The sequence below is a fragment of the Perissodus microlepis genome, chromosome 6 (assembly GCF_051167445.1).
Source record: "Perissodus microlepis isolate ML-2025 ecotype Zambia chromosome 6, ASM5116744v1, whole genome shotgun sequence".
NCBI lineage: Eukaryota > Metazoa > Chordata > Actinopteri > Cichliformes > Cichlidae > Perissodus > Perissodus microlepis.
The window spans coordinates 38644101-38669471 of record NC_140466.1 but is presented as its reverse complement, the minus strand read 5'-3'; the positions used below and the strand labels follow the sequence as shown (position 1 = coordinate 38669471).

At 40.1% G+C, this 25371-nt stretch overlaps 1 protein-coding gene across 2 annotated transcripts in view; it reads left to right on the top strand.

The window, feature by feature from the left end:
• Positions 1 to 1451: 1451 nt before the first annotated feature.
• Positions 1452 to 25371, top strand: part of LOC146386224 (atlastin-2-like) — a 38378-nt gene continuing 14458 nt past the window's right edge. For both annotated transcript variants that reach the window (XM_084932311.1, XM_084932310.1), the window contains exons 1-5: positions 1452 to 1560; positions 14448 to 14734; positions 15786 to 15920; positions 18840 to 18944; positions 19068 to 19118. In XM_084932311.1, coding sequence (XP_084788437.1) covers positions 1500 to 1560; positions 14448 to 14734; positions 15786 to 15920; positions 18840 to 18944; positions 19068 to 19118 — 639 coding nt within the window. In that variant the 5' untranslated portion in view covers positions 1452 to 1499. The remainder of the gene's footprint in view (positions 1561 to 14447; positions 14735 to 15785; positions 15921 to 18839; positions 18945 to 19067; positions 19119 to 25371) is intronic.

Here is a 25371-nt window from a genome sequence, read left to right as displayed (position 1 = left end):
AGCTTTATGGTTTCATGGACAAAAGAATTTCTGTGGCTGCAATATGACGAGCTAAATAAGAGTCCCTACCCGAAGGGCTACCAGGGATTTTGAAATTTTGCGAGCCCTGCTTAGCCTTGCACGCATTCTTATTTTAAACTTAATCTGGAATTCATTGCAAACTGTTTGTGCGGGATATGAATGACAAGATTTTGTTTTTCTACAAGAGTTAGTAAAAACATCTCCAGTGTGATCAAATCTTCTTGCCAAACATCCACAGCTTGGCAGTGTATACAGCACTATAATGACCAGACCTAATTCTTTTGAAAACCATACATCTTTCCACAGGTCTCAACTTCATCAGACATCACCTAGACACAGAGCTGGATGATGCCAGCGCAAACAGCGGCCTATTCGACTAAGATGATGGATCCATGGGGTCAAAAAAGCCAGAAGCAGGGCTGGAGAGGTACCTTTCATGTCCATTCACTGGAGGTGTGGATCTATTGCATGGCGTTCCTCACATCAAGAAGCTGTTGATCAAAATCAATACAGCTCTTCCTGCATCTGGAGCTTGTGAAGGACTTCTCAGTCATGCAGGACTCCTGTTCACTGCTAAACAGTTACAGCTTCACAGAAAGAACCTTGAGAGCAAACTGCTGCTGAAGCTTAACCATCACCTTACTGAGTCAAGAAATGGCACATTTTTGCTAAATATGCAGAAATAAATGCACACCCATACAATTTGTGGTAAACTGAGCTCCCTTGTATGTACATGAGGAAGATGTCTCGTTCTGTTTTCTCTGAGGCTGCTGTGCCGTTTGGAACAAAAATGAATATAAAGTTTACAGCATATCTTGTCACTGGAAATTGTTTGCACTGTTTATATATTTATATTATTTACTGTAGGTATTGGTGAAAAAAGCTTGTTTGAAAAATGTTGTGAAAATCTGAAATCTTGAAATTAGAATTGTTGTGCCTTATTTTGTTCATGTTTTTACATATATTCCTTTTGAAAATACTAAAATTTGTATATTTATTTATTTTTTTTGTCTGATAGCATTTATTTATAAAATAAATCAGACATTTCAAACAGTTACTCGCTACTTGAGTAGTCTTTTCACCAAGTACTGTTTTACTCTTACTCGAGTAACTTTTTTGAAGACTACTTTTCACTTTTACTTGAGTAATATTTTAAAGTAATGCTACTCTTACTTGAGTACAATTTTTGGATACTCGACCCACCTCTGCTTTTGGATCCACTTTTTTGACCACTTAAAGAAACCGAAATTTGAGGTACTGTTGAGTCCACTTCCCTTCTCAAAGAAGGTGTCTAATTCCTTCCTCTGGAATTTACCTAGTAATATTGCCATAAAACCATGGAAAGTGAGGGCTGCAGAACAGAAGTCAACTTACACGAGGAAAAGGCCGGTTGTGTATTTTAGGACCCCACGGACATTACTGCCGCTCTGAGTTCGGTGACGTCAGAGCGGTCTGCCGATATTTGCGGCTTAAGAAAGATGGCGGCTGAGAAGAGCAGGTTGAAACAGCGGAGTCACAAAAGCAGCATATTTAAAGAAGGTAATTAATGCTCTGAGACTTGAAAGATTCTAGTAAGAAGAGTTTCTGTGTGGTTTTAACCGCAGTGTGTTTGTGTGCGTTTGATAGATAACAACAGTTATGAAATGACAATGCAGCGCTCCGCTTCGCCAAATATTCGCCTCAGCCGTTGTTTCGCATATTATTGCGAATTTGAGCTTCCCGCTGTGTTCGACCGATAAAATATCACTGAAAAGATTGTTTTGATTGTATTGTTTTGATAATGACACTGAGCGTGCATTCTTTGAGCCGGGGACGACTCATTCTCGCTGTGCAGTGTGTTACAATAAAGCCGGTGTGAAGCCACTCAGCTGTCCTCACCTGCAGCTGAATGTGTTTGTTTTTCCTGCTACTGCTTACCCCTTGAGCTGATGTTCATTCTTGTAGAACATGTCATTATAACAGCCGCTAAACCGATCTGTCAATGTACAGTCAATAGAAGCCCGTATTCGTCTATTATCTAGCAACTAGCTAACTTAACTTGCTGTGTAATTTTAGCTAGGCTAATGTACGACGCACTGGATAACGAGGCGCTTTAACAGCGGACACCGTTACAAATGTAATATAGCTTTATGCCGTAGGCCTTAGGGTACACACATTACAAATTAACTTCGAATTCCAACTAAAGTTAAAATTGCCAGTTGAAATGGCTTTCCTCTCTTATTAAGAAATTCATGAAATTAACATTTGTAAATGAAGATCTGAATTGAAAAATTCAACTTTTTAATTCTCTAGTATCGAAGAAACTTATATTATTTTTGCAAGAGCTCTGATTGTGCACCCTTGATCTCAAATGTAAGTCAACGATTTAATGGACAGAGGTCAGAAGGAATAAGCAGTGAGGTAAGTTTACCTTAATACTGGAATGCTCTACTATTTAGCTGTGGCACCTCAAAGAATTACTTGCCAGTAGTTGTTACCTGTCACTGAAAAAAGAAAACGCATAAGCAATGCTATCGTGGTTTTCGTGAAAGACACCCAGTATCAGGTTAGAGTAGTTCATAATAATCTGCTTACAAGGTTCTCAAGGATACCAGGACAGCTATGTTGGTTTCCCTGAGCTGGCTGTTTAGGAAATCTTGGATTTTTAAAGTTTACTAACTCCTTAGTCTGTTTGGGGAGTGTTGGTGGACTGTAATATCAAAAAGCCTTCACTGTTCTTTACCCTGTTTTTAAGCACAGAGTTTCTTATGTCATTGAAGAAGAAGCTGGAACTGTTTGCTTTTAAAGATGTCATGTGATTTGTATGTATTTGTGCTGGTATGTTTATTATCTCGACAGATTCAAGTTCAGACTGAATATTGCAACAGCACTGATGCTTATAGACCTGTACTTATTAGCCAGATCCTAATGGGAATTCTTAGGGCGTGGTTATTGGTTTTGCAATTCTCCGATAAGCCCTGGGCTTCTTCATAGAAGCACTTTAAGACAGATTAGCAGAATTTTGACTGAATATAGTTTCTAATGTGTTTTAATAGCAAAGGACAGACACTGGAGAAATGTTTAAATTGGGCAACTTGCTGAAAGGGTGAATCTAAAGGGGGCGTGGCATGTAGACTGTTTATTTTCAGGGTTCCATAGCGTTATTTATTTTAGATTTAAATTTAAATAAATAAAATGTTAATAGTCATAGTCTAGTAATAGTCTAAATTTAAGAAACACTAACAACAAATGTATTTTAAACCATTAATCCCATTCTTCAATATTGAATCAAGTTGCTTAACTGTGTGGCACCTTGCATTGTGCAGCGTTATAAGTTATACTCCAGACAGACAACAAAAAAGAAAAACACTTCAATTGAACTTCAAATTAACACTTCAAAACGCTTCAATTAAATATGATATGAAAACATGTTGCTGCAAAAGATTTTCATGAATTAATAAAATATGACAGATTAACATCTGAAAAACTAATGACATAACAGCCTTACCTGTCTGCTTTTGATGTGGAGGAGTAGCAGCTCTACTCTGAACCCCTCCCGAATGACTGAACCCATCCATCCACCTTTTTGAGGCAGAGCCCGTCCACCTTTTACAAATCAGGCCTAGATTAATAGATTTACTGCATTTCCCAAAAACCATGAGCAGTCTGGTGGCAAAGTTGCAGTCTACAGTAGTCCTTTTTAGCAAATGGCTGTGTTAGCCTTGCTCCATCTTAATAATTACACCAGCAGCAGAAAACAAAATACACTGTCCTGTCCAGCAGCTTCACGCTGAAACTTTACCGTGTCTTGCCAACATGGGTACAGACACAAACTGTGACTTCTCTTGACGAAAAGTCTGAACTCACTCACTGAAAATACTTGAAAACAAGCTAACTTCTCCACCTGCTCTGTGTCATCGCACACTGTCTCTTTGCGCTCTTTTTACTTTAACTCTTCTCTCCCACCCTGTGCTACCTTCACCCATCATATGCAGGAAATTACATTTTTCACAAGCAGTTCACAATAACTGAAAGATATCCTTTTTTTTTTAACAATGTAAATATGTTTTTAGTCATTTTACATAAACTTTGACTTTTAACAAAATGCGTTTACTCAATTTCCTTTTCTCTTTGTAATCTTACTTTACTTTCTTACTCTACTTTACTATCTATCTATCTATAAATATAAAATTAGTAAAACATAACTGAAGTTTTAGATTATAAATACAGTATGAGGGAGATGGATGATAGATATTAATAGATGGATCTCTTTGAAATCTTCATCCAGAAGAGTACAGTATGTTTATGCTTGGATACATTAATAGCTTTGCATTATTCACAGTTCAGATGATCTTCATTTGTCTAATGCTGTACCTCAGTGACCCCTCTGAGTTTATCAAATATCTGAAACAAAGAGTTTCTACATGTCTTCCTCCCTTTCAGTTAACTTTATTCTGATTTGCTGGCCCTCGTAAGTAGAACGTTAAAGCATGGACTATCTTTTTCATATAGCATAAGCGACATTAGTTGCTTATGCTATATTGCTCACTGCTTCTATGACAAATTGAATGGGGACCAGGTCACCCAAAGAGTTAAATCTGTCCTGGTTACATGTCTCTATTCAATCTAAGTGGATCTGTAGGTCAGTGAAGCATCACTGCTGCCATACAAGGAGCTTTAGTCATCCAAAGGTTAAAACTGACTTTTGTAAATAGTGGTTTTATTTACTATACACTTCAGGTCAGGCCTGCAGTTCCGTAATAGCAATAATTCCTCTTAGAGGACTATAATCAAGAGGAAAGCTAAGGCTTCTAGAATTAGACAGGGTTTTCCCCCCATCCAGCAGACTTTCACTTCTGACTGCCAGCTTATTGATTCCTGCGAGGAGACTCAACCTTCAAGACTACAGCCATGCTATATAGAACATATTCACACTGTAAAGAGTGCTTAGTTTAATGCATTTATTTGAAAATGGCAATAATGGTATTGCATTTGTTTAGAACTGTCAGCATTTTCCCATAAATAAAAGGCAATTAATTAATTTATTCTCTAAATACTCTAATATTCTATATTCTCTAATATTCACGTAAAGATTATTTTGGTAGTCAGTCTGTGGCTAATCTGTCAGTTAATTTTTATTAGTCAACGATTATTCTTTGCTTCCTGTAGGCATACCTCTTGTTCCAGTCTACAGTGCATATTTGCTTCACCTGCTCAAGTTGCCCAGCTGTAAATGTCACCCTGCTGTCTCTTCTCCAGCCAATTAAAATAATGACCCATGAAACATATGAATTTGAAGTCACTCAACCAATGTTTCCAACCAATAACTGTAGAAAACATGGACGACCTAACAGCTTGTCCCCTGGTGTCTGGCTCCAGTATAGGTCATAAACCCCGCCTCCTCCATGTTATCAGATTTTTCACAAAGATGCTTTATGCCATTATTAGCAATTCTCATTGTTCAAGGGGTCTCCTTTCTCGCAGGTTGGATTCTAGTTAATAACTTAATGCTGTCAAATTGGGGTCAACGTCATCATGACAGCTTTGACTGGCAACTGCTGTTACAGAGAAACTTGCCTATATCTAATTGGGAATGGCTGATAGAGAAAGGACGCTGAGAGGAGGGCCAGCATTTACTTTCCAAAACCACGACTGTTTCAAACTGACAGCATGAGGTGTTCTGCAGTAAACTGGATTAACCGACAGAAGGACCAGAGGACTAACTGCACTTTTTCGGTAAGTTGAATGTGTGTTTGTAAGCTAATCAGAAATTAACATCCTGAGCTAGCTAGCTTGGTTGAGCAGTCATCTGTTGGGTAAAGCCGTGTTTGGTAGCTAATCCGTGCATGTGAATGAATATACCTTGACTAAACAAGTCACTCTGAGCTTGAATGTACATTAAAGTCAGTGCTGTACAGTCATAGCTCTGCTGCTGTACTCAATGGAAAGATGTTCAGACTGAAGATCAGGCACTAAAACTGTTTATAAGAGCAATGGAGAAATGCCACTCTAGCTGCTCAGTCACTAACTAACATGACAGTTACTGTACTTTTTATGAGTATTATTCTGTAAGAGCAATAAGTGAGACTCTCCTTCAGTTCTTTTGGAGAGCTGATTATAAAATATATGCAAATGGCAGCATTTTTGTGTCTCTCTTACATCTGTAATGACAGTAACACCAAATTAATAAAAGAAAATGCACTTTAAACCCTCATTGATGATGGATTTCATTCAGTTTTAACACAAGAAGAATTACTGAAGATCGAAAATGTTCTCAAAATACAGCCTGTAGAATCAGTCCCAGTTTCTGATTTCCGTTTGTGTCTTACACAGCTGATGTTCACAAACTAAAAGAAACAGGATTATAATAGGAAAGCAGGGGTATCTATACAGAGCCTTGTACCTGGGGGCTTGCTTGTTGTGTTAGAGACTCCATGATAGTTCCTTCTCTTGCTCCCATTTCTGAGGTTTCTGTTGTCTGAGGTATTCACTGAGCACATTGGTGGTGGCCATCTTTCTGGTGTAGTTGTGGATATTCGTTGTCTTGTCCTGGACTGTGGTACTGACACTCACTAGTCCCTGGCCTCCTTCCTTCTTAGGCGTACCTTCCTTCTACTTAGGCGTACAGTCTCAGGGTGCTAGATTTGGGGTGAAACCCTACATGCATGGTAAGGAGCTTCCATGTCTTGATGACAGTGGCTTCTATCTCTGCATTGCTATTGCTGCATTCCATAGTCTACCAGAGGCCTGGGAGCTTGAGGGTCCTGCGGAGTATCTTTGCCGTTTCTAGGACTTCGCTCTTCTGGACAGAGATATTGGATGCAGTTCCTGGGATCTGCTGGAGCCACTCACCTAATTCCTGACAATTGCTGCATTCTGTAGTCAGTATCCATAGTGATCTCACTGAGGGAGTTCAGGCCTATGCAGAACCGGAACATCTCTTTGGTAGATCCCGCAGTTGATGGTGACTTGTGCTATGGACTTGAAGTTGGCCTCTAGCATTGTTTGCCACATCTGCATTGGGTTCCTGATGAAGGCTGTTAGGGACCTGTTGATCTTGTACAGTTCTAGGCATGCCAGGATCCATTTGTGGTGCATCGAGTCATAGGCCTTCTTATAATAAATCCAGGCAGTGCACATGTTGGTGAACCTGGTCTTGGAGTCTAGCACAACTGTTCTGTCTGCCAGTAGCTTTGCCAATTCCTTTATGTGCCCCCTCTCATGTGTTGAGCCATATGCCTATTCATTTTAGCTACTATGATGCCTGAGCAGGGCAATATGACCAAAAATATTTATCACGATATACATTTGAAAATTTGCGATAACGATATAACTGACGATATAATTGACGATATAATTGACACTAGACAAAATACTTTACAACTCCACAACTTTATTAGTGCAAAAAAACCCAAACAAACATCAATGTATTTTCACTTAAACAAGCAGCTGTTTTTTATTAAAAATTTAACAGTGCAAATGCAAATTCCTTGCTGACAGAAATTGGCCAACATATCCTCAGCATAACCAAGGCATAACCGCCTTGTGCGTATGAAAACAAAGGCACTGCTCATGCGCATTTTACCCATATTCTATCGCAATATTTCATTTTCTTACCGTTGCCCAACATTATACCAGTATTACCGTGAACGGTATAATATGGCCCAGCCCTATGCCTGACAGGAGCTTCCATGGGGTACTGAGGCAGGGTATTGGCCCGTAGTTTGATGGAACTGGACCCTTCTAAGGATCCTTGGGGAACAGGACTGTCCGGCCTTCAGTTAGCCATTGTAAGTGTCTCGACTAGCAGCTGCTTCATTTGCACTGTTAGATTCTCATAGAGTGCAGTCAGTTTCTTCAGCCAGTAAGAGTGAATCATGTTAGGGCCTGGTGCTGTCTAACTCTTCACATTGGAGACCCTTTCTTGGATGTCTGCCACTGTGATTGTTACTGGACCCTGTTCAGGCAGGGTTTTGTGGTCTACTCTTATATCCACCAGCCACTGAGCATTGCCATTATGTGTTGCATCCTTCTCCCATATGCTCTTCCAGTATTGCTCGGTCTCAAGCCTTGCTGCTGTTCTCATACTGTTCCCCTGTCACTGACATTGGTTTATTCTCCTGCCTTCTATTTCTCTAACCCTAACCCGTATGAAGCGGCTGGAAAAGGCTCAGTTTTTGCTTGGCAGTTTCTAAGGCCTCGGTTATGGGCAGCTTGCTATACTTCTTGGGCAGCTTCTTAATTTCCCCTTTCTGTAGCTCCGATAGTTGGCCAACCACCTTCCTCACGTCTTTGATCTGTCGCCTGGATTAACAAGGTCTGCGTCAGGTGTTGAGTAACCAGGACACACAGATGACAAGTGGAACAAGACAAAATAAGTGAGAGACAAAAATAGGGCGCTGTTGGAAGCTGCTACATGAGTAACCCCAGCGGAAAGGGTTGCATGAATGGATGAGGGACCTATGGAATTTTCCATACCCAGCATCCAGATTGATGGCGAAACTAGTAGCTCAGTGTTCCAACATTCGGAAGAAGGAACTGCTCTCACGGCTAGAGATTAATGAGGTACCACCCAAATGCTATGTCATTTGGAAGTCAGCCACTTCCTCTATGTGCCGCTGTTACATACCGAGCAGCTGAGAAATAGAAGGCAGGAGAATAAACTAGCTGTTCCCCACAGAACAATCCAAGGTGTGCTCACAGTGGCAGGGGAACAATATGAGAACAGCACCACCAAGGCTGGAGACTGAGTAATACTGGAAGAGCATATGAGAGAAGGACGCAACACATAACGGCGATGCTCAGTGGCTTGTAAATCTAAAAGCAGACCACTGCACTATCCCTGAACAGGGTCCAGTAACCATCACAGTGGCAGACATTTAAGAAAAGGGTCTCCAGTATGAAGATTTGGACTGCCACCAGGCCCCAGCATGGTTCACACCCACTGGCTGAAGAAGCCAGTAGGTTGTCAGTGAGCGCCTAACTACATCAGTCCCATCCAACCACCGGCTAATAACTTGCGTCAGTACCACGTGGAGGCTTCTGGCAGGCACCATGGCAGCTAAGATGAACAGGCACATGGGTCAATACATCAGCGGGGCACATAAAGGAATTGGTAGGAGTATCAGAGGAGCAAAACACCAGCTACTGGTTGACAGAGCAGTTGCCCAAGACTGCAAGACTAGGCTGACTAACCTGTGCACTGCCTGGATTGATTATAAGAAGGCCTATGACTGGATGGCTCACACTTGGATCCTGGAATTCCTAGAATTGTACAAGATCAACAGGACCCTAACAGCCTTCATCAGGAACTCACTGGTGATGTGGCAAACAACACTAAAGGCCAACTTCAAATCTATAGCGCAAGTCACCATCAAGTGCGGGATCTACCCACTGCTGTTCTGCATAGGCCTGAGCCCCCTCAGTGAGATCACTACGGATACTGACTACGGCTTGCAGCAGTCGTCAGGAATTAGGTGAGTGGCTCCAGCAGATCCCTGGAACAACATCCAATATCTCTGTCCAGAAGAGCACAGTCCTAGAAACGGCAAAGATACTCCGCAGGACCCTCAAGCTCATAAGCCTCTGGTAGGTGACCTGAGCTTGAAAGATAAAGACCGCCCACAGGTTTGAAAGTGGAATGAAAGGGGGAGAGAGTGAGTGAGAGATTTTTTTTTTCTCAACTGATTTTGTTTCAAGTGTTCTTGTTTAAAAGAGCAAAACAAAAAAACCCCACAGAAAACGGGCTGAATTGTTCTTAATTAGGTGTTGTTCACAAAGTTAAATGTTCAGTACTCTGTACATGTTATATCGCTAGAGAGAAATGATGTGAAGCATTAACCTCCTAAGACCCGAACTCTTCCACAGCATGCATTTTTAATTTCTCTTTGATATTTGGGCTGATTGGGTTCTGATGAATGTAAAAACAAAGAATTACCAGATTTTATTTTTAACCAGATTTTTGTTCCTAAGAAAAATGAGAGCCACATATGAGGATATTCGTTTAAAATTTTGATAGAACAGTAGCAATATAATGTCCTCGTTAGTGGATATCAGGCCCTTGTAGAGCAAAATTAAATATTTTGGTCTAAATAACCCAAAATGTGGTGTCCACATATGTGGACGCCAGGTCCTAGGAGGTTAATATGTTGTCCAGTACTCGGGCAGCAGCTCAAACACTGCTAATAATGTGTGTTTGTCTCTTGTTTTCCTGCAGGTGACCGCCATTGAATTCTGACCACTTTATTTCAGATTTGAGAGATACACTTCACATTTTACAGTTTGTAATGATTCTTATCTCCTTGTGATTACAGGAGCCGCCCTCAGCACCACCCAGAAAACAACAACAGAAAAATCATGTTATGTGTTCACTCTTGATGAACACACTGTTCATGACATGTTGGGTTTGTCCATCTTATTGGCCGAGCGGATAGTGGAGGTCTGAAGACTTCCCTCTGAGGGAGCTGCTGGTGAAGATTATGAGTCCTGTTTGATCCCTGCGATGAGCGTCACTCCTCCTGGTGTCACAAAAATAATGTCTTTCTCAGTGGGTCAACAGAACATCTGGCACAGGACAGGTGTGATTTATAAAAAAAAAAATAAGCATGAAGCTTCTCCTAACCTTTGGACCCAGAGAACCGCCTTGGCCCTGCCTCCAGGGTGAATCTGTTGATTATGTGGACTCTGGATCATGTTATTAAATTAAAAGAAGTAATCACACTTCTGTGAAACCTTCTGCTGCTGTGTTTTTCAATCTAACATTTTATTCAAACAAAGTGCTTTGAGAGTGTATAATGTATCTAAAACTGTTTAAATCTTCAGTTTTATAACACCTGAGTCTTATGTTAAAATCTGACGGGATAGCATTAACAGTAAAAAAAACAAACTTCAAAACCAAATCTTTTAGAGTCTCAGCAGCTGAATAACAGTTGTTGATTATTTTAAAATGAACCTAGAATTGAATTTACACAAGGTCCTGAATAATCAGGTCCCATCTTAATGGCCTTATAGTACCATATCACCCCATTAGAGCACTTTGCTCTCAGACTGCTTACTTGTGGTTCCTTCAGTATTTAAAAGTAGAATGGGAGGCAGAGCCTTCAGTTTTCAGGCCCCTCTTCTGTGCATTCAGGAGACACTATCTCTACTTTTAAGATTAGACTCAAAAAATTTTTTTTTCCTTTTTTTAATAAACATATTGTTAGGGCTGGATCAGGTGATCCTAAATATTTCCTTAGTTACATTGCCAGGTCTAGGCTGCTGGGAGGTTCCCATGAGCAAATGCAGTCAAAACTGTAGAAGAAACTGAGTGTTTCTTCTTCAGTTGCCCCTTTCACTTTGTTTATACACCTCTGCATTTCGTTATTATTTATTATAAATCTCTGGCTCTCTTCAATAGCTTGTCCTTTCCCTGTCTTCTTCCCCTTACCCTAACTCAGGGGTGTCAAACTCCAGGCCTCGAGGGCCGGTGTCCTGCAGGTTTTAGATCTTACCCAAGGTCAAAACACCTGAATCAAATGATTAGTTCATTAACAGGCTTCTGGAGAACTTCAAGACATGTTGAGGAGGTCATTTAGCCATTTAAATCAGCTGTCTTGAATCAAGGACACATCTAAAACCTGCAGGACACTGGCCCTCGAGGCCTGGAGTTCGACACCTGTGCCCTAACTGGTCAGGGGGACCAGATGGCTGCCCCCTGTGAGCCTGGTTCTGCTGGAGGTGTCTTCCTGTTAAAAGGGAGTTTTTTCCTTCCTACTGTTGTCAAAGCACTTGCTCATAAGGGGTTGATGAGCAAGCTTTTTGGGGTTTTCTCTGTTGTATTATTATAGGGTTGTGGGATCTTTACCTTACAATATAAAGCACCTTGAGGCAACTGCTGTTTTGATTTGGAACTATATGAATAAAACTGAATTGAAATTGGAAAAGTGTCTGTGTTTTGGAGGTATTGGCCATTTCTCATATTTATAACATTTATTAGAGATTATATTGTTGTCACCGACCCCCCCCCCCCCCCCCCCTTTTTTTTTTTTTTTGTTTCTTTCTTTCTTTCTTTCTCGTGAGAAGTCATGTATTTGATCAATTTGTAATTGCATTGACAATTTGTAATGACAATAAGAATATTGTATGTAAAATTTGTCTTGGAATGCTTCCAATTGTAAAAATTTACCATTGTCATGGTGATTAATAAAAATACCATTATCATCAAACTGTTTCTATATCAAGTGTTTTTCTATTTCTGATAATGGTTCTCTTGTTCCATTGAGTAGAACCATGTAAAGTTATAAAGTTATGGGTAAATATCATCTTCCACTAATAAAGTATTTGTTTGTGGATTTTGGCTAGGTTTACAGACAACTTTGTATTATCAAAGTTGCATATTATTGGAAAATCCAGACCTCCCATTTAATAAAAATTTCACAGTAATTTAACTTCCTCAAATATGCCTATTCAGGGTTGACGTCACAGCTCCAGGGCACTGATCTTTTAAGTACTTGTGCGTTGCAGTCGCAGGACGACTGTGATATCCTCACACACTTTTCAAAGTCTCCCTTTCATCTTTCTTCCATCTTCTCCACCCTCCTGTTATGCTGTGTTTTAATGATCATGCTACATTTTTCTTTGTTAGTACTCTGTAGTCTTGGCAGGCAGTCAAGGCGATACTCTCCCATGTATTTCTGTAGTATATTGTAGTTCTTAAACCATATAAGTGTTTCTGTAATATGACACATCAATAAAATTAGATGTTGAGCAATTTTCCTAGTCATTGTTATCAATGACAATGTGTAGCTGTCTCAGATAAACAGTTAGCTGTAGAAACGATGTTACTGATTAAGATTGTGTGATTTGCGTCGTAATCTTTGTACTGTTACCTTGTGACAATTGCTTGTAAAGTTGGTGTGAACCACTAAGGTAGCCCTGTCATTACAGGGCTACCTTAATGTAACTGTACAGTTACACTAAGGTAGCCCTGTCATTACAGGGCTACCTTAATGTAACTGTACAGTTACTGTACTGTAATTGTAGTTTTGCAGGCCATTTCACTAATACTGGTAAAACACAGATCAGGGAGTTTCTGACTTCCAGCATAATAGAAAATTAAGTAGACTATAAAGAGCTTACTATATTAAGTTATAACACGTGCATCTATATTACTCCTACTCTTCATGCTTATGGTTCTATTAAATAAAAACTGAATTAACCTCCTAAGACCCGAACTCTTCCACGGCATGCATTTTTTTTTTATTTGGGCATATTGGGGCCTGATGAATGTAAAAACAAAGAATTACCAGATTTTTTTTTTTTTTTTTTTACCTTATTTTTGTTTTTAAGAAAAATAAGAGCCACAAATGAGGGTATTCGTCTAAAATTTTGATAGAACAGTAGCAGTATAATGTCCTCGTAAGTGGATGTCAGGCCCTTGTAGAGCAAAATTTAGTATTTTGGTCTAAATAACTCAAAATGTGATGTCCACATATGTGGACGCCAGGTCCTAGGAGGTTAAAGGAGGTATTAATTGGCTCACCTATTTTTTTACTCCTCTGTTCTTTGTGCCCTCTGCACACACTCTGGACTCTTTATTTGCCTACTGGTGAAATAAATCTGTAAAGATGTAGTGGCATTTGAGTCTGTCTGATAACCTATTGTCTCTCCTGTGTATTTTTCAGTCATTATTATATATGTTTAACACCCACTAACATCTATTTAATCTATTGCTAATCTATCTATTCCTTTCTATTTCTTATTTATTTGCTTTATAAATACATTTGGCTCGACTTTGCATTGAGAGATGAGTTTCATTATCACCCCAACCGGTCGCAGCAGATGGCCGCCCCTCCCTGAGCCTGGTTCTGCCGGAGGTTTCTTCCTGTTAAAAGGAAGTTTTTTCCTTCCCACTGTCGCCAAAGTTCTTGCTCATAGGGGGTCATATGATTGTTGGGTTTTTCTCTGTATCTATTACTGTAGGATCTACTGTACAATATAAAGCGCCTTGAGGCGACTCTTGTTGTGATTTGGCGCTATATAAATGAAATTGAATTGAATTGAATTATCCAAGTCAAAAACAATAGAAATGGTCTCTCATATAATAACAGGATCAATGTAGCTGCCACCTACCCCTCCAAACTCCACACTGATTTTTAAAGAATCTGGAAGTGAGTATAATTTATCTAAGCACTCACAACCAACTGTTTCACAAGTGGTTGTTATATGTAGAGTTGCCAAAATTAAATTGCTAGAAAGTCATGTTATATTTAACAGCAATGTTCATGAATGTTGAGACAACTGAAAACGATATTTTTTTTGCTACAAATGATAATTGATAATAAGAATACAGGCTGTAAATCCCTTTAATTGGCTAGTTATTGCTTAGTACCAGTGAACAGTCATGACCAATCATTTCTGCATTCTGAGCCTTCAGACACATTTTAAGCTTACTTTCCCCCTCTCAGGTGGCCACAGTTTTAAATCATGCGCATCCCAGATGAGGTGTGAAGAGGAGGACTATGACCTGCTGGAGGAGGAAGAGGAGGAGAAAGTGGGCATGCCCCAGCCTGTGCAGATTGTAGTGGCAAATGAGGAGGAGCATTCATTCTTCCTGCAGGAGCAGGTGCTGGAGCAACTGCTGCTGCAGAAGAAGGTCCAGGACCTCCATGTGGTTGTCGTCTCCGTGGCTGGAGCTTTTCGCAAGGGCAAATCCTTCCTGCTCGACTTTATGCTTCGTTACATGTACAAACAGGTAACCTGTCAAGTTCTGTGAAATTCAAATTGTTAGTTTCATCATAATCCTGCTGACAAACATCACCAAATATATCCATTGACCTCAACTCTCGTCTTGGTGGAGCAGTCAAAAGAACCACTGAATGGCCCCACTCTGGCAAAATACAAATCCAAACTATACACCACAATAATGAGCTTATGGAATCTGGTTTTCCTGAATTAATCATTAATTTCAGAATTGGCTTGTTTCAAAATGTTGAAAGTTGTAACGCTGTGAATAATGCTGTACACATATTTGATTTATCTGAGTGTGGCTACTATTAACTGCGGTAGTAGTTTCTGTGTCCATTAACAGTTAATGTTCATAACCGTCACTGGGTGCTATGTCAAGCAGATGAGTGCTGTTCTTTGAAGCAGTTTCTGTTAACATACTGTGTGAAGTCTAATCCACACTGACGATGAAGTTTGGGAAATTTGGTTTACTAGGAGCAACTGGAACAGTCAGTATTTATAATTTTATGTTAAGCTTATACTGCAGTGTTCATATCACTGCAGATGCAGCCCAATCCATCAGACTGCTCCTCTTTCCCCTTGCTGGTGAAGAAGACCCCGAGATACTTAAACTCCTGCACTTGGGGCATCAGCTTGTCTCTCACTCGAAGTGGCCCTTTTCTTATTGAGGACCATAACCTGTAACTTGGAGGTGCCAATACTCATTCCTGCCACTTCACTCAGCTACAAACTTCTCCAGTATGAGCTGGAGGTCACCTGCTCAGAAGAGATTATAAGGCCACCAAGGTGAAAGCTTTCTGCCGCTTGGCTACCCCTAGAAATTCTGTCCATAAAACATTATAAAGAGAGCAGGAGGACAGAGCAGCCTTGGCGGGGTCCCATCAAAAATAAGTCCAACTCATTGCTGGCAATACAAAACAAACACTTGTAACAGTTATACACAGACAGACTAGCTTGTAACAATTGACCCCCCTCCCCCCCATAAACACAAGGCTTTCCACATGTTTGCGTGTGAGTTTGGAATGCAGTTTGTTAGCTATACTCTTGTGATCTTCCAGTCATCTGATTCGTGGCTCGGCGGTGAGGAGGAACCTCTGACCGGCTTCACTTGGCGGGGTGGTTGTGAACGGGAGACCACGGGCATCCAGGCGTGGAGCGATGTGTTTGTAGTGGAGAAACCAGATCACAGCAAGGTCTGTGTCACAGCATCTTCTAGGCTGTTCCTTTTAAAATGTGGTGTGGGTATGTGTGTATATGTGTATAGCGTGAAAAAATGTTTCACCCCGTACTGATTTTTTTTTTTTTTTTGTTAACTTAAATTTGTCAGATCATCAAACAAATTTAAATATTCGACAAAGTTGACACATGTAAAAACAGAAATGTGTTTTTTAAGTGAAGGCATTTATTATTCAGGTGAAAATACAGACCTATATAGCCCTGTCTGAAAAAGTAATTCCTCCTATGCCATCTTTGTAAAGCTGAGTTTAATTTCTCTAGCCACACCCAGGCCTGATTACTTCCACACTTGTGACAAATGGTGAAAAATGGAACATTGGTAAACCTTCCCAGGAGTGGCTGGACAAGAACTGAACAAAGTTGCCCTAAGAGCTCAGTGACGACTCACAAAAGACTCCAGCACAACATCCAAATTAGGTCTGACTTGCCTCAGTTACTGTCAGTGATACCGACTATGGAATGGAGCAATCGTCAACCACCTAATCTACCTACCACACAACTTGGATCTACCCGAATGACATTCTGATGTCTGTAGTGTAGCATAGGTGGATGGTAACAAAGAGAGGGAAGGTATTCCAAACTGTTGGGATTGCATTACCAGAAGGCAGCATTGCAGACATCGAGGGCAGCTACAGGCACCTGGGAATCTCATAGGCAAATGGGAACCACAAAGAGGCCGCTAGGAAAGCTGCAACCACCAAGTACCAGCAGAGTGTAAAGCAAGTCCTGAGGAGTCAGCTTCATAGGAAGAACAAGATCCCAGCAATCTACACTTACGCCCTGCCAGTGATTAGTAGCATCAGAAACCCAAGACGGAAGAGGAGTAAGGAGAAGAAGTAAGGATGATGGAACGGCAGGCCACTACTTGGCCACTGTCAGAAGAAGTGGCTGACATCCTGTCAGTGGGTGGACAAAACTGGACTGAAAGACAGCACAGAGACGCTAATCATGGCAGCACAGGAACAAGCCATAAGTACATGATCCATAGAGGCTAGGGTCTAACACACTAGGCAAGACCCCAGGTGCAGAATGTGTGAAGATACCCCTGAGACAATCCAGCACATAACAGCAGGGTTCAAGATGCTAGCAGACAGGGCATACATGTAATGCTATAACCCAGCAGGCATATTATACAGGAACACCTGGGCTGAGTATGACCTGGAAGTCTCAAGGTCAAAATGAGACATGCCCACTAGGGTCGTCGAGAGCAAAGATCCTGTGGGACTGCCAGATACAGACAGCCAAACTGGTGATGGCTAACCAACCGTACATAATAGTCATGGACAAGCAGAGGAAGACAGCTGTAGTGATTGATGTAGGTATACCAAGTGATATCAGGGGGCTGAGAGAAGAACTCAAGAAGATGTCGAGGATGAAGGCAACAGTGGTCCTAGTGGTAATCGGAGTACTCGCCCGTGCTTTTGATTGTACTCAGAAATTCTGCCTTCCAAATAGGAAGATGTAGGCAACACCAGACTGCAGATGAGCTGCATACAGAGCTGGACTGGGACAAAAAAATCAGCCCGGGCGTTTTGACTAGATACCGGCCCGCCATTATAGCAAATATCATAAAGCCTTTGAATGAAAACAAACGCTGTTGTGACAGTGATGTACACTGTTCTGATGGTATATATGTATCAATCTATCAATCGTTTGTTGTAAGACTCAGATAATTATTTATTAAAAGCTAGACATTTGAAATGAGAATAAGAAAGTATTTCTTTGTGCCCCCCTTTCCCTGTTAATGCCCTACCTGCCCCCTGGCAACACTTTGCTAGACCCGCCCCTGCACAGTTACCAGCTGTCAGCTACATAGAAAAGGATCCTGGTGTTATTTGTCTCTCAGAAACAGTTCATAACTTCCCTTCAACTCATTCATGTCACCTAAAAGGTAAACCTGTTTCTCCATCACAGCTCTGATGATTCAGTAAGGACATCTCCTGGTTTCATCTGGTTTCCCACTCACCAGATATACAAACTGACATCATGACCAGCAGGTTTACAGCTGTGGCTCCAGCAAACATCAGCTGATACTAGAAAGTAATATTAAATAAATTCTAACAACAGCTGATCAAACGTGCTGCTGTTGTTTAACGCGACATCCGGTGGTTTCCTCTTTCTGGCGCAAAGCAGACGATAAATAAACAAGAGGGAAAAGCTGATCAGCTGATCATTGATCAGTTTCATGATCAAAGTAGCAACAGGAGAGGGAGGGTGAGAGAAGAAGAGGCAGCTGTGCAGCAAAGACACAGAATAACTCCAGCTTTGTGTCTTTTTCATTGTAGCTGAAGTCCGGGACAAACTGTTCCTTTTCACCTAAATACGAAACGCGTAATATTTTCTCTGAATACCAGACGATTCCGTTTTTTAGGGAACGGTTGGCAACTCTAATAATTAACCGTATGAACAAAATAAAGTTCAACATCAGTAACATAGCACCACCCAGCTGTATAGAAACTCCGTCATGCTAGCTAGCACGCAGTACGAAAAAGTCAGCATAACGAAAATAAACTCCAACTAAACTTGGTTTATATCTGACCCAGAGAGACTGCAGGTCATAACTTCTTACCTGAAGCGGCTGCCTCGGGTCTCTGCTCCTCCTGCCTCCCCTTTCTCTCATCCACCTGCTGGCCTCCACCAGTTGCTAATGTTACTGAATCTGTGGAAGCTCCGCGATAGCCACCACACAAAGTAACGAGTAACGACCCTATCTAAATCCCAGTAACGAGTAACGCGTTCCTGATTTTGGCATAATAACTAGTTACCGTGGTCGTTACCACAATAATAACGTAGTTACTGTAACGCGTTACTTAATAACGCGTTAGTCCCAACACTGGTGGTGTGTATGTTTTTATTTTTACATCATTTTTCCACAGGTTGCAGTTCTACTAATAGACACGCAGGGAGCGTTTGACAGCCAGTCTACCGTTAAAGACTGTGCCACACTATTTGCCTTGAGCACCATGACCAGCTCTGTGCAGGTCAGTAATTTCTGGTATATTCTAGTTGTCACATAAGAAACTCTTTAATTCATCGTGATAGTATAACAATAGAATATACATTTTTATCTAGAAATTATGGCATCAACATTATGTGTGTTTCAGGTGTACAACCTTTCCCAGAATGTTCAGGAAGATGACCTTCAGCATCTCCAGGTCAGTATCAGCCTGCAAGACAGCTTTACTATTTCTAGACTGAATCCTATAGCATAAACCCAATTCTCCAAAAAGTTGATTCTGTTCATCTGGACGTAGCGTTTTGTGAGAGAAACGTTTCGTCACTCATCCAAGTGACTTCTTCAGTCTCAACTGACTGCAGGTTTCCCCAACCTTATAAACAGTACATTTGCATAATGACTGAAACCTGCCCACTGAAGGAACAATGGGCTGGGAGGTCAGTCAGCTGAGACTGAAGAAGTCACTTGGATGAGTGACGAAACGTTTCTCCCACAAAACGCTACGTCCAGATGAACAGAATCAACTTTTTGGAGATTTACTTTCCTGGATGATTGAGAATGCATCAAGACCCCATGAACCCAATTATTTAGGTTATTTATTATGTTAAGTTATTTCAGCAACAATTAAATGCATCAAATTAGGGTTGTAATGATTTGAGTAATTCAAATAATTTGATTATAAAAAAATACTTGACAGAGCTGTGTGTTAAACGATGTGTCATTTAACACACAGCTCTGTTGTGTGCTAATGTGCTAAACGATGTAAATGCGAGCGTGGGTTGTACTAGACCATATTTATTTAGGCTTTCATTAAAAACATTTTACGTTGAAAGTGAAATAATATCAAAAATGTTGTTGTCATTTTAATTGCGTTAATATTTAAACATATAAAAGCTTTTTTCACAAGCCAATAAAAAAGTATGGTTCAGTAAACCTGAGGGTCGTTAGATTGGACACTGAACTGTTATTAATATCATTTAACATCTACACATCAGCAGCACAAAAACCTTGCATCAACCCACATAGCAAAATTCGTATGGCCCGGATCTGGCCCACATACCGCAAAGAATGACAACATGTGCCGGAACATAATAGTAACATGACAAAACTGTTCAGACAGTGAACGGACTGATTCTTACATAACGCTTTTCTACTCTCCCAGATTACTCACAGTGCTCTATACAACATACCACATTCACACACTTTCTCTAAACTGAGTGCTTCCTAACTACATTCATACACATTCACGCTCTCGCTATGCAGACTGGAGGAGCCAGGGATCGAACCACTAACCTTCTGATCAGTAGGTGATCTGCTCTACCTCATGAGCTACAGCCCCCCAGTGGGAAACATGAGTAAACCTCACTAGGTTTTGGATAAAGTGTATACTCACAAACCTGTCAAATCTGCATTTGAAACGTTTGCTACCATGTAGGGCTGGGCCATATCATATTGTTCACTGTAATACCGGTATAACGTTGGGCAACGATAAGAAAATGAAATATCGCGATAGAATATGGGTAAAACGCGCATGCGCAGTGCCTTTGTTTTCATACGGACATGGCGGAAAAAGCATGGTGGCGACGGAGAATGAGAAGGGCGAAAGCGGATCGTTGAATGAAACAGATGAACCAGAATTGGTTTGTAAAAATGTTGCAACTTCAGTGGTGTGTAACTGGTTTAGCTTTTGTCCGTCACATACACAACAAAGCACTATTTTTGGTAGAGCATGCTAGCGGGCCGTCGTTATTACCGTGTTTTTTGGAAAATATGGCACACTTAAAATCAATCCTTTGATTTTTCTGAAAATCGACAGTGCCCCTTATAATCCCGTGTGCCTTATGTATGAATTCTGGTTGTGTTTACTGACCTCGAAATGATTTTTTGTACACGGTGCTCGAAAATCTGTCAAATGTTGTAGTACGACTTTGCTAAGCTACGAACCCGCACCGCTTGATGGCTTGTCGGAGCATTACGGCTATCATAGGCAGGAGCCTCGTGGAGTGATACGTACTGTGCTGTGTGTATAACCTCTTTTTATGTTTCGTGGATATTATACATGGTTATGCTGAGGATATGTCGGCCAATTTCCACTTGAAATGCCTTTTGGTTAAATTGTCAGCAAGGAATTTGCATTTGCACTGTAAAATTTTTATATAACTTTAATGCACATAAAAAACAGCTGCTTGTTTAAGTGAAAATACATTGATTGTTTGTTTTTTGCACTAATAAAGTTGTGGAGTTGTAAAGTATTTTGTCTAGTGTCAATTATATTGTCAGTTATATCGTTATCGCAAATTGTATATCATGATAAATATTTTTGGTCATATCGCCCTGCTCTATTACCATAGCGGTATAGTATTGCAACATGGCATTTGGGTCTTCTAACTAAAATGGGAAAATAGGAATATAAATAGTGCCACCATTGCCAGACCTGGCCCACATCTGGTTGACATACACCCACCCATGACACCAGTCAGTCAGAAGTGCCAGCTTGATGCCGGATCTGGACCAGACCTGTCTGTTATGTGGGAAAGCACAGGGTAGACTTCAGAATGCTAAGTTTTCTTCATAGCAGCCACCACATTCCTTTAAAGTCCTTTAAAGGCTTGAAGACACAAACTCACTCATTCCCTGCACACTTAAACTTGCAGACACACATGCACAAAAACTCATAATATGCACGCACACCCTTTCAGAGCTCTTTTTTTTCAAAGCTGCCTTTCAGAACTCTGATTAAAAGATGGAATAATCAAGAGATCACTCGATTACTAAGATAATCAATAGCTGCAGCCCTACATCATATCCACACATGAAATGGACAAGCAGTTTATGAAAGCTGCAGTGTCTCTAAACAAGATAAGGTCAAATTTTTCTGTGACAAGAATCAAAGAAAAAAACACCAAATGAAAAAATAATTGTTTAGCACTCTTTTTTTAAAAATCACTAGAACAGCATAGGAAATGGCCCAGAAAGGTTAGTTTTTTATGTGCTTCTTTTCTCTGACCCTCTCTGCCTCCCTCTGAAGTTTAAGAGAAAATGACAATTTTTCCATCGTATAGATCTCTTGTACAGAATGTATCCAATCTTCCATCGTTGGTGGTTCAGGCTTAAACCATCCCCTCGTAAGAGGCTTTTTACTGGCGGCCAGTAGGATATACAAGAGTCTATTATCATTGGAATTCAATTTATCCACTGGTACATTACACAAAAATATGGTCTCAAAGGTTAAAGAAAAAACATTTTGTAGATGTTCATGGATTAGAGACCAATACTGGCGAATAACTGTGCAATCCCAAAAAGATATGGAAATGGTTAGCTCCATCTCCCCCACATCTCTAACATGTGTCACCAGTTCCCCAATATCTTTGTTGAGCAAGGGTGATGAAAAATCTCATAATGCTTTTCCAGCAAAATTCACGCCAAACATTAGACCCAGTGGTAGCCCACTATATCTTGCATGCGTGGTCCCAACACTCCTCTGTAATTGACAAATTACCTTCTTTTTCCCACATTGCTTTAATATACACAGTGCTGTCGTTTTTACACCGCAGGATGCTGGTATATAATTTGGAAATGATTTTGCTTTGCGCTCCAGATTTGGTTAATAATAAAAATGTTTCTACAAATTGTAATTCGTTTAGGTTCACTTTTAATTTTTGATTAAAATAATTTCTGACCTGTAGATATCTAAAGAAGTTGTCTGAACCTAAATCATGTTTACGTCTTAAAAATTCAAAGCTTTGGAATGCCCCTTTGTGGACAAATAAATAATAATTAGTTTTATACCTTTTGAAACCCAGTTCTTGAATCTATTATCGTAATGATTTGGGGTAAAATCTGAATCATATGCACACCATCTTAAAACCTTGGAGCCATTTTCCAAACCGCAAATTCTTATTACTTCTTTCCAAGCAGATATCATTATTTGTAGCATAGATTCGTCTGCCACGTTTATGTCCGATATTAAAGCTGTAACTGGTATTCCTTTAACTATTGTTCCTTCAACATCTTTCCATCCGGCGTGTAGTCTGGACAACAGAGACATGTCAATGGTCTTAACTGAGCTGCACAATAATATTCTCGTAGACAAGGAAGCCCACGACCTCCCTTTTCTTTCTTTAGTTGGAGCATTTTATATTTAACTTTAGCTTTTTTCCCGTTCCAGATTTTGACAATCCAGTATTTTGACAATATTCTATCCCATGCCACAAACTGTTTTTGTGGTATGGCAATCGGTAAAGACTGAAACAAATACAGCAGTCGGGGAAGAATATTTAATCTGATTGATTCGATCCTGGAGTGTAGGTCCAGAAACGGAATGGTATTCCATCTTTGTATATCTGATTTTATAGATTCATTTATCGGGGCATAGTTGGCATTGAACATTTTGGTGAAGTCACGGTGTATTACCAACCCTAGATACCTAATGCTATCTGCATCCCATTTCCATTAATAGCAATTCTTAATTTTGACTGGTGGTTCATAGTTTACAGTTAATACCTGCGTTTTATTTACATTAACCTTATATCCCGAAAAAGAGCCATACTCTGATAGCATGTCCATGATTTGGGGGAGTGCCTGTGAGGGATAGGATATTGTTAAAAGTAAGTCATCACCAAATAGTGCTAATTTCTGTTCCCCTCCTGCCGTTCTTACTCCAGTTATATCCTGTCTCTGCCTGATCCATTGACTTAATGGTTCTATAAACAAAGCAAAAAGCAGTTGTGAAATGGTTCTTTATTCTATGTATAGTCCTCTCTGCTTGTTGCTTCCTAAGTTTAAGAAACAGAAGTCTTAATGATTTCCTCCCTACCTCGCATTGCTGTTGTTTAATAAAAATACGTTTTTTCTGTATGTCCATCGTGTTTAGATCATCTCTTTCTTTTTTATTATATCAGATTTAATATCATCATTCAGTGTCACAGAGTGTAGATGTTGTAGCTCTAACAATTAGTCTTCTAATTGACAACGGTTTTCCCACCTCGATTTTATAATGTAAGAGGATATACTAATTATTTTTCCTCTAATCACTGCCTTCAATGCATCCCATAATATTCCCGGAGATACCTCCTCATTTTCATTATACTCTAAGTAAGTTTCTATTTCTTTTTTCAAACTCTCTTTAATATTTGGATAATTTAAAATGTTTGTATTCAACCTCCATAAGGTTTATCTATTTTTGCTATTCAGGCAGATATCAAGATAAACCGGCTTATGATCTGAGATGGTACAAGCGGCTATTTCACAGCTTTTAATTCTAAATAGATAATTCTTAAACATGAGAATATAATCTAGCCTAGAATATACGTTGTGCGGAATTGAGAAATGGGTGTACTTTCTATCATTTGGATGAAAAGCTCTCCACACATCTAGTAGTCCAAAATCGTCCATAAAATGCACCATTCTTCTTCCACTATTCCTCTGATCACCTTTTCCGTTTGAAGAATCTAGTTTGGCATTTAATGTGACATTAAAGTCACCCCCGCAAATGAAAATTCCCTGACTCCTTGTTGTTGCCAATTTCAAAATCTGCCTATATAAGGACTAGTCACTGCCTGGGGGAATATACATATTTAAGAGGGTAATCATGGTACCCTCAATCTTACCTGTTACCAATATATATCTACCTTATATGTTCATAATTCAAAGCTGAGGATAACAGAATCGCCACCCCCTTCGCCTCCCATAACTATGAGAAGAATAGAAGGCATGTTTGAAACCTTGTTTGTTAAGTTTTGCCTGGTCTTTGTCAGCTAGATGTGTTTCCTGCATCAGAACAATTTAGGCTTTGTCCCTTTTAAACTTAGATAGGGCTTTCCACCTTTTCACTGGACTATGTAAGCCATTAATATTAATTGACAAAATTTTTATTAACCTGCTACTCATCTAAATTGTATTTTCTATGATTATTATACAAAGTTTGATAGGCTCCCTGCACACCCTTGTAAAAACTAAACATAAAACATATGAGAAAAAGTTTCATCAGAAAGGAACAGAAATCAAAATAAAATCTTAACTTCCAAGGTAGACGTCCCCTTAAATGGACCCTGCTTCACCTCGAGAGGCAACTTCCTCATCGGTCTATGAAGGAGGCTCTCGATGGCTTAGGCCTCACCATAAAGAGCATTCATGAGAGAACCTATTTATTTATGTATTGTACACCGTATAGTAAACTTAATTGTAAAGGGAAACAAAGTAAGTAGACCTCAATTTTCCGAGGAAGAAGGTACCGTCCTCCTGAAGGCTCCGAGTTTTTCTTTGTAACCGGGATCGCGTTTCCTGTTTGCCGCTGCGCTCACTGGTTCTCTGCTGACCTTACTCCATGTTAGCTGCTTCAGTTCTTCCAGAACTATTTCGGGTGATTTAACGACGTTTACAGCATAACCTCTACTGGCCATATCTTCGGTGGCTTCAGCTGCAGTGATGTAAATTTTTGTTTTATCAGTATA